This window comes from Arachis ipaensis, chromosome B10 (assembly GCF_000816755.2).
Source record: "Arachis ipaensis cultivar K30076 chromosome B10, Araip1.1, whole genome shotgun sequence".
Classification (NCBI taxonomy): Eukaryota; Viridiplantae; Streptophyta; class Magnoliopsida; order Fabales; family Fabaceae; genus Arachis; species Arachis ipaensis.
The window spans coordinates 34,485,333-34,495,263 of NC_029794.2; the positions used below are offsets into that span (position 1 = coordinate 34,485,333).

Here is a 9,931-nt window from a genome sequence, read left to right on the forward strand (position 1 = left end):
CCCAAGATCGCATAAAGCTGTCTTGGTGCATTGACCTTCTAATATGCATGGTATCAGAAAACTCTCAGGGTCTTTGAGCTTCTCAAGAAAGCTTTTCAGAATGACTGCACTGCATTCTTCAGTGAGGAGAACTCTTTCTGTTTCTCTCCAATCCTTTTTATGATTCAAGATCTCTTTCATGAACTTGGCATAAGAAGGTATTTGCTCAAGTGCTTCTGCAAATGGAATCTTTATTTCAAAAGTCCTTAGGTAATCTGCAAAGCGAGCAAATTGCTTATCCTGCTCCTCTTTTCGGAGTTTTTGAGGATAAGGTATCTTGGCTTTATATTCTTCAACCTTAGTTGCTGTAGGTTTATTGCCTACAGAAGTGGTTGAAGAAGTCTTTTTAGAGGGGTTGTCATCAGCACGTGTGTGTGTCTGATCCCTCACTGGCAATTGAGTGCCAGAGTTAGAAGCTGGAGTGACGTGAGATGCCAACTCATTGTCTGTTCCCGGCGTCTGAACGCCAGAACTGTGCCCATTTTGGGCGTTCAGCACCAGGTCTTGCCCATTTTGGGCGTTCAACGCCAGATCCTTGCCTATTTCTGGCGTTGAACGCCAGTTCTGCCTTGTTTCTGGCGTTGAACGCCAGTCCTGAGCATGGTCTGGGCGTTCAGCGCCACCCATATGAAGCAGTAGAGGGGTTAGCATATGACCCCAGAGTCCTCCTGGACTGTTCATTTCCACTTAGATCCATGATGGAGAAAGGGAAATGATGTAAAATAAAAAAATTTTATTTTTATTTATTTATTTATTTCGAAAATAAAACAAATTAAAATAAAATAAATAAAAATAGGTGAAGATTTTCAAAAAAAATGAGGGGAGAGAAAGTGGTAAAGAAATTTTGAAAAAGATATGATTTGGAAAAGGTTTTAAATTTTTTTTCTTAAAATGATTTTCGAAAATTTGTTTTAAAATTAGAGAGAAAAGATATTTTTTAATTTAATGAGGAAAGAGAAAAACACTAAAATAGCACAAGACTCAAAATTGCTAAATCTAATGCTCCTTGTTTTCGAAAATTTTGGAGGAAAAACACCAAGGAACACTAAACTTAAAATTTTAAGATCACGACACAAGGAAAACTCAAGAACACTTTGACGACTCACAAAAACACAAGCATATGAAGAAAGAACACCAAACTTAAAATTTTTTGAAAACTAAGATAAAATTTTCGAAAAACACAGAAAAATCAACAAGAAAACACCAAACTTAAAGTTTGGCACTAGATTTAATATAAAAATTATTTTTGAAAAAGATTTTTAAAAGAAAAGTGTATCAAACTGCCACGGACTCAGACCAACGCTCTAACCAATTGAGCAGTAAATGTAACACTTGTTTTGAAGAAGGATATTTTTAACCAAGAACAATAATAAGAGACTCTAAACCAAAAAGAAAAATTTTCCTAATCTAAGAAACAAAATAAACCTTCAGTTGTTCAAACACGAACAATCCCCGGCAACGGCGCCAAAAACTTCGTGCACGAATTGTGAATCACACTTTTCACAACTCGTACCACTAACCAGCAAGTGCACTGGGTCGTCCAAGTAATACGTTACGTGAGTAAGGGTCGAATCCCACGGAGATTGTTAGTTTGAAGCAATCTATGGTTATCTTGTAATTCTTAATCAGGAAGTCAATTATATTTATCAGTTGAATTGCGAATGAACAAGAGAGCATGGGTTAAAAGTTACTTGTTATGCAGTAATGGAGAATATGTTGGAGTTTTGGAGATACTTTGTCTTCTGAATCTCTGCTTTCCTCTGTTCTCTGATTCACGCACGCACGTCCTCCTATGGCAAGCTGTGTGTTGAGGCATCACCGTTGTCAATGCTTACATCCCCTCCTCTTGTGAAAATGGTCCAAATACTCTGTCACAGCACGGCTAATCATCTGAGGTTCCCGATCATGCTGGAATAGGAGATCTAAAATGTCATAAGATACAAAATAAGTCTCTAAAAGTTGTTTAAATACTAAACTAGTAGCCTAGGTTTACAGAAATTGAGTAAACTATAACAGATGGTATAGAGATACACTTCTGGGGCCCACTTGGTGTGTGCTGGGGCTGAGACTTAAGCAATTCACGTGCATAAGGCCATTTTGGGCGTTCAACGCCAGGTTTGGATCCATTTCTGGCGTTGAACTCCAACTTTTAATCCTTTTCTGGCGCTGGACGCCAGAATTGGGCAGAGAACTGGTGATGAACGCCAGTTTACGTCATCTATCCTTGAGCAAAGTATGGACTATTATTTATTGCTGGAAAAGCCCCTGGATGTCTACTTTCCAACGCAATTGGAAGCACGCCATTTCGAGTTCTGTAGCTCCAGAAAATCCACTTTGAGTGCAGGGAGGTCAGAATCCAACAGCATCAGCAGTCCTTTTTCAGCCTGAATCAGATTTTTGCTCAGCTCCCTCAATTTCAGCCAGAAAAATACCTGAAATTACAGAAAAACACACAAACTCATAGTAAAGTCCAGAAATATGAATTTTTCCTAAAAACTAATGAAAATAAACTAAAAACTAACTAAAACATACTAAAAACTATATGAAATTAAACCCAAAAAGCGTATAAAATATCCGCTCATCACTTACCTGACGAAGGAGGCCAAGACTTGGCAGCATATCTTCGCCCACTATGTCTTTCCCAACACTCACTTTTCAGAGATCCCGATGGATATACTGGTTCTGATTGGGTGTGTGATGGAGGGAAAGGAGGTAAACTTCCCCCGACTAATCAGGCATAGTATGTGGAAAGCTCATATTCGCGGCTTGCTACCCTTTCCTACACTGGTCACCAGCATGATTGAGCTGGCAAGTGTCCCGTGGGAGAATGATGATGTAACACCACTACCCCCAACAATGAGACTACCATTCCATGGGGTAGGTGGGTGCATGAGAAGCCCCCACCCAAACACCATTCCCGAGCCAGAGCAATGGAGGAGGCAGCTCAGCCCTCATCGTCAGCAGCAGCAGTAGGACCCCCCTCTACTTCAGCAGCCGAGCATCCTTACCACCACCACCACCAGAACCTGAGCCAACTTATCTGTTGGTGCAGCACCTACTTCGCTTCATGGAGCGCTTCGAGCATCGTGTCATGCGACGTCTCGATCACATTGACCAGGTGTTTGTATCACAGGGCATCGAGCTACCGCCGCTCCCAGACTCTCCCGCTTCCGACGAGCAGGATCAGGAGGAGGAGCCGGCTGAGGAGCCGACTCATCAGGATGCACTTCCAGAGACACAGGCCACCACTGAGGTCCAGCAGCCTCCTGAGGATCCACAGCCACATCCAGAGTCACAGCCAGTCCCAGTCCCACAGTCCGAGCCTGAGGAGCCCGGCGCGATTGTTGACCCTCATCCCGAGCTTCAGCAGTAGCATCGAGGACGATGCTTGATTCTAAAGTGTGGGGAGGTCACCGTTCGTGACCGGTGTTTACATTTATGTGGTGAACTTTCGGACATCCAGCTTTAGTTTCTGCTACTTTATGTTATTTTGCACTTTATCTTTTAGATCATTTTGGGATTACTGTACATATTTGCTATTGTGGATACTTTTATTCTGGTTGTTGCACACTTTTATTATTATTATTCTTTTATTATATATATATGTTTTGCATCTTAGTTTTTGATTGTGATTAGAAAAATATTTTGGTTTGATAAATTCTAGTTGACCCTTTTTGTATAAGAATTATGTTTTGATTGAAAAGGGGGTAAACTAGGAAAAATTTTTCAAATTTTCTAAATCACAACATTGCATTAGAATAAGCTTAGTCAATATGATGAAAATTTTTAAGAAATTCAATTTTAGGGTACCACCCAATTGGTTGAAAATTTTTTTTAGAACTTGCTTGAATTATATACTTGTGGATCATGTTTTGAGCAAAGAACACAAGCATGTGAGATTTGAGCTTAATTGTGTGGTTACATCCTATGACCACTTACTTTCATTCTTGTGTGCATTATTCTCTTCCTATGATTGTAATTTTTGATTTGTTTGATTCTTTATGTCCATTATTTTGTGTATACATGCAATTATATGATTGAGGCCATTGTTCAAATAGCTCACTTACCCAAAATAACTTACCTTTTTATCTTCCATTGTTAGCCAATTTTGAGCCTATGCTTAACCCATTTGTTCATTATTATAGCACATTACAAGCTTAAGTGAAAAATAATAAATGTCCCTTGTTTAGATCTTTGATTAGCTTAGGCTAGTGAGAGTGTTCATTACTTGATTTTGGGAAGCTTGGGTACATTGGTTAGAGAAAAAAGCGTATTTATATTTTTGTTAAAAATTTCTCAAGAATTGGGTACATACTCATGTATTAATCATATGTAAACCATATGCATTGATGTTTTGTATATGCTTAAAAAAATTTTTTTTGCAACAAAAGGGAACAAAGGGTCCCAAAGTTTAAGGTTTCATAAATTCAATGCATATGTGAGGTATTAAAAAGGAATTGCATGAGTGTGTGAAAAGTGAAGAATAGATAGCTAGGTTTGTTTAGAATTGTTTAGGTTTTCATAGGTTAGGTGGGAAGTTTAAGTTAATCAAATATTCAAATTTCAAGCTCACTTGACCATATGCATCCTACCTTGACCCTAACCCCATTACAACCTATGAGATGTCCTCTTGATATTTGTATGCATGCATAAAATAATTGTTGATTGTTAGATGAAAAAAAAATCTTGAAAAGCATGATTAGGAGAGAATTGAGTGAATCAACCCCATACACTTAAGTGCCTAGAGCGGATACACATCCGGTGAGGGTTCGATCACTCAATTACATGTTTCCATCCATGATCATCTTTTCTTGCAAGTTTGTGAACTCTTTCAATGATTCAATCCAATTGTGGTTTGCTTTGATTGCTAATACATTAGCCCTTGTGCTTGCATGTGTATTCTTGGAGATTGATTTATTTTGACTAAACCATTACATCATGAAAATAGAGTGCATTTAGTTAGTTGCATTGAATAAATGTTAATACCCTTTGCTTCTTCTTGGATTTAGCATGAGGACATGCTTAGTTTAAGTGTGGGGAGATTTGATAAACTCTGATTTCGTGATTTATCTTGTGCTTATTTTGGGGGATTTTACCACCCTTTCCACATTTATTCAATAAAATAGCATAGTTTTGTAATTCTCTCTTGAATTTTACTTAAGTGTAAAAACATGCTTTTTAGGACTTAAATTGGTAATTTTGATTCACTTTAATTCCATTCGATGCCTTGATGCGTGTGTTGAGTGATTTCAGGTTTATAAGGCAAGTATTGGATGGAAGAAATGAATAGAAAAGCATACAAAGGGGAGAATTCATAAAGAAACAAAGATTCGGAATGCATCCAAGGGCGCGCACGGGAAAAAGTGGTCTCGCCCATAGACGCGCACGCGTACATGCCGCGTCCGCGCGGATGAAAAATTTGCTCATTGACGCACACGCGCACATGGCGCGCACGCGCCAATACTCTTACATGGCCCACTTATAAGCAAAACGCTGGGGGCGATTTCTGAGCTGCTCAGGTCCAATTTCAACTTGTTTCTGAGTGTATTTCATGCAGAATTAAAGTCCAAGCAAAAGGGAGAGCAATTAGTTTAGCCAACATGAGCCTTTAGTTAGTTTTCTAGAGAGAGAAGCTCCCTCTTCTCTCTAGAATTAGGTTAGGATTAGGTTAGATTATTCTAAATTCATGTTTAATTACTTGATCTCATCTTGTTCCTTTTATAATTTCTCATTTCTACGTCTTGATTCTCTTATTTGTAATGTTAATTTCTCATTTTGCTCTCTTTTGTAGTGATGAACCCATGTTGGATTTGATTTACTTTTAATGTAATTTAATGTTTGATGTTTCTTTATAGTTGATTTGAGTTGTTGATCTCAATTTTCTTGCACATTAGTAGTTGTTAGATTTTACTATTCTTGCAATTTATGAAATTTACATTTGTTGCACTCTATGTGTTTGATGAAATGTTCTCTTTAGTTTTTGAGTAGTTTTGTCAACTCTTGGTCTAAGCCAAGGGAATTGGGTAATCTTGAGTCATTGGGTATGATGGAATTGGTGATTTGAGAACCCATAGTGATCAATTTGATACCCATTGACGCTAACCCACTACTAAGTTAATTAGTAGGTAGGTTAGGACTTAAGGGTTGACGTGATCAAATCTATTTGATGTACTTCAAGCTTAGGAGTAAATTTTACGTACTTAAGGCTTTTGGGAAGTAGACTTAATAGGTTGGCCTCTCATGATTATCAATATTCGGTTTGTTGAGAAGGATGGTGATCTCAATTACTCAAATCTTAGCCAAGAGTTCTTTATTTTGCTTTCTTTACTTACTCACTTAATTTACTTTCTTGCCATCTCATGAACCAAACCCCCCCCCCTCTTTACCCCCTTCATAGCCAATAACTAAGCACTACATTGTTTTCTAGGGAGACGATCCGGAGTCTAAATACTCCGGTTAATTCTTATTTGGGGTTCGTTAATTGTGACAAAACCACCATAATTTAATTTGATGCGAGAACTGTTCGTTGGTTTGGGGCTATACTTGCAACGCAAATATCTTGTGAAATTCCCTACCGACAACAAAATTCTTGCGATCAATATCCACCCCATCAGGAGTTTTTGCCATCCCTATGTAGGACTCAGATTAATCACATGAGCTGCTATAAGTAGTGCTTCACCCCAAAAGACTTTAGGTAGCTTAACTTCAATAAGCATTCACCTAACTCTTTCAATCAATGTTCTATTCATCATTTCTGCAAAACCATTCAACTGAGGTATTTTAGGAGACGTCTTTTCATACCTAATGCCTTGTTGCTTGCAATACTCATCAAATCATCCACAATACTCACCACCATTATCAGTGCAAATACATTTAAGCTTTTTACCTGTTTGTCTCTCAACCAAAACTTGAAATTGTTTGAACTTTTTTTGAAACTTGGTTCTTTGTTTTCAAATTATAAGTTCAAAGCTTTCTTGAATGATCATCAATAAAAGTAATAAAGTAAATAGCTCCACTAAAAGACCGTACCTTTAAAGGACCACAAATATCAGAGTGCACCAATTCCAAAGAATTTGATTTTCTTGAAGGTTGATGCTTCTTGAAGGATAATCTCCTTTGTTTGCTAGCCATGCAATGAGAACATCTTTCCAACTCTGCATTTTTCAAACCAAAAAGAGCATCCTTTTGAGCCAAACAATTAAGTCCTTTTTCACTAATATGACCAAGTCTTCTGTGCCATAAGCTACAAACTTCTTTATTTTCAAATGCATTCACACTACCTTTTGTAATCATGGCATGCATCACATACAAACTTGAAGTACCTTTTTTTTGAGCCGCCACTAAGTTGCCTTTAGTAAGTTTCCATTGTCCAAAGTCGAAAGTGTTTACAAAGCCTTCATTATCAAGCCTTTTAACTGAAACCAAATTCAAGCGAACATCTGGAGCATGTCTAACATCTTTGAGTAGTAGCTTCATTCCTATATTAGTCTCAAGACAAATATCTCATACACCAATAACCTTGGCCAAGCCATCATTATCCATCTTAAGCACTTCAAAATTACCTGGAGTATGAGAAGTGAAGAACTTCTTCTTTGGTATAACATGTATTGAGGCGCCACTATCAATTATCCAGCTGAACTCATCATCAGAAACAAGTTTGACCTTATACTCATAATCAACAATATCAACAGTAAAGAGATCATCTAAAATAGAAGATACACGATTATTATCACCATCATCCTTATTTTCTTCCTTACCTTTGTTCTCTTTTTTCCAAAGAAAGCAATATTTTTGAACGTGACCTATTTTGTGACAATTAGTAATGACACTCAATATTCTTGTATCTTGACTTAGATTTACTCCTGCTTTTACCTCTATCCTTTTGACCTCTATTCTGATTTCTCCCTGTTTTCAATGACCAATATTTTAGAGTGTGACGAAGAATTCTGCATCTTTCTTCTCATCTCTTTCTTTAAAATACCACATTTAACAAGTTGCATGCTCATTTTACCATTCGGAGTAGAATTAGTAAGAGAGATACAAAATATCTCCCAAGAATCTGGTAGAGTATTTAGCAACCATAACCCTTAAACCTCATCTTCAAACTTGAATCCCATGCTTGACAACTGATCCAAAACCCCTTGAAATTCATTTAAGTGATCTAATACTTGTGATCCCTTCTTGTATCTCAAATTCATTAAAATATTTAACAAGTACAATTTATTATTGTCATACTTGGAAGTATATAAGGATTCAATTTGATTCCACAAAGTTCTAGTATGAGTCTCATTGGTAATGTGATTGTAAACATTATCATCTAACCATTGCCTAATAAAACCACAAACTTGTTGGTGTATAAACTCTCATTCCTTATCTGTTTTAAATTCTAATTTTTGTGTAGAAAATACGGGTAAATATAGATTTTTGACAAATAACAAATTCTTTATTTTGCCATTCCTTAGATGGTAATTAGTGCAATTCAAACTTATGGTCCTAGTAGAATTATTTGTCTCCATCTTTCAAGCAAGTTATAACCAAATGCCCAAATATGAGCTCTGACGTTAATTGATAGGAATAAAATACACAATTCCCTACTTGCAAGAATTAGAGGAGCAACAATACCCACTCACAATAAGTATTAATAGCAGCACAATAATATCCAGTAACAGTGAAAAAATCACATAAATTAGAAATTAGAAACAAACTAACACACCAAGATTTTTAATGTGGAAAACCTCCTCAATGCGAGAAGTAAAAATTACGAGTCACCAAGACCAGGAAATCACTTCACTATGATGAAAAATAGGATACAAGAGAGTCACAAATTACTGCACAAAACGTGCATACAATAAGCCAAACAATCCAAGCTTCAAAGCTTACAAAATAAGAACAAGAAGATGAAAATACCACAAAAATAGAGTTGTTGTGCGTGGTCAATATCTCCAAATACAAACATCGAATCAAAGATCCAAACGGTAAAACAAAGAACCATGTGTGTGGAACATATTCTTCGAATTTGAGCCCAATCCAACAGTTAACGAATCTGCAGCGACAAATTTATAGAGATAGCTTTGTATATGTGCGAAAATAACTTTCTCTCTTCTCTTCTCTCTAGTGTTTAGTGTTCTTCTTCTAAATGAGACCTCTTTTGCTCAACCCTAACTCCTCAATTATTCATGAGTTTGGATACTAACATTTAAACTTTTTCTCCACATAAAAAGGGAGCTCAAAAAACTTAACAATTTGAAATTACTAATTTCAAAAATTTTTAATAAAAAGAGATAGTTGGAAAGAAAAAATAGTATTTTAACTTCTCCTTATTTCTAAATTTTTACGGTTCAAATTTTGCTTTGTACGGCTAAATAAACTCGATATGTTAATTTTCTCACCTTTCTGACTTTAGAATCACCTTTATTACTTATTAGGATTAGAAATTAGAAATAAGCATCCTAGGACATTCTTATTATGATCTTTAGTCCCTATAATAATTAAATCAATTTAACGGTTCAATCATTCAACTAATTAATTTGAAAAAAAGTTGCAGTTGTGTGTATACGTTTGTAAAAATACTTAATTAATAAAATACTTAATCTTCTTTATTCTGTACTCATGGAGTTTATATTAAATATTGCCTTCACTTTTTATTTTACGCCTAAACTTGAAAATTCCATCATCACTAAGATATATATATACAATCATGAATGTAGGACCAAGAAATTATGAATAATGAGCAGGGAATTTCTATATTTGTATATGTTAGAAAATAGAAATCATTATTAATTCTCTAAAATGTCAAGATCAAAATAGGCACCTTTCTATAGTTATATCATTACAAAATAAAATCTGTTTGGTGCTTTATATATAACAAAAGAAGTGAAAAAAGGATGAGAGT

At 36.1% G+C, this 9,931-nt stretch overlaps 1 protein-coding gene across 1 annotated transcript; it reads left to right on the plus strand.

Annotated features, from left to right (window-relative positions):
• On the plus strand, positions 2,707-3,412 carry LOC107620516 (protein TsetseEP-like). The gene is made up of 2 exons (XM_016322664.1): positions 2,707-2,916; positions 3,221-3,412. Exons 1-2 carry the CDS (start codon positions 2,707-2,709, stop codon positions 3,410-3,412), a joined length of 402 nt encoding a protein of 133 aa, XP_016178150.1.

Excerpts from the sequence above, each read along its gene's own strand:
- LOC107620516 (XM_016322664.1), top strand. The coding sequence starts at position 2,707 with ATGGATATACTGGTTCTGATTGGGTGTGTGATGGAGGGAAAGGAGGTA. Across the intron at positions 2,917-3,220 it reads TGAGACTACCATTCCATGGG|GATCAGGAGGAGGAGCCGGC; the intron begins GTAGGTGGGTGC and ends TCCGACGAGCAG.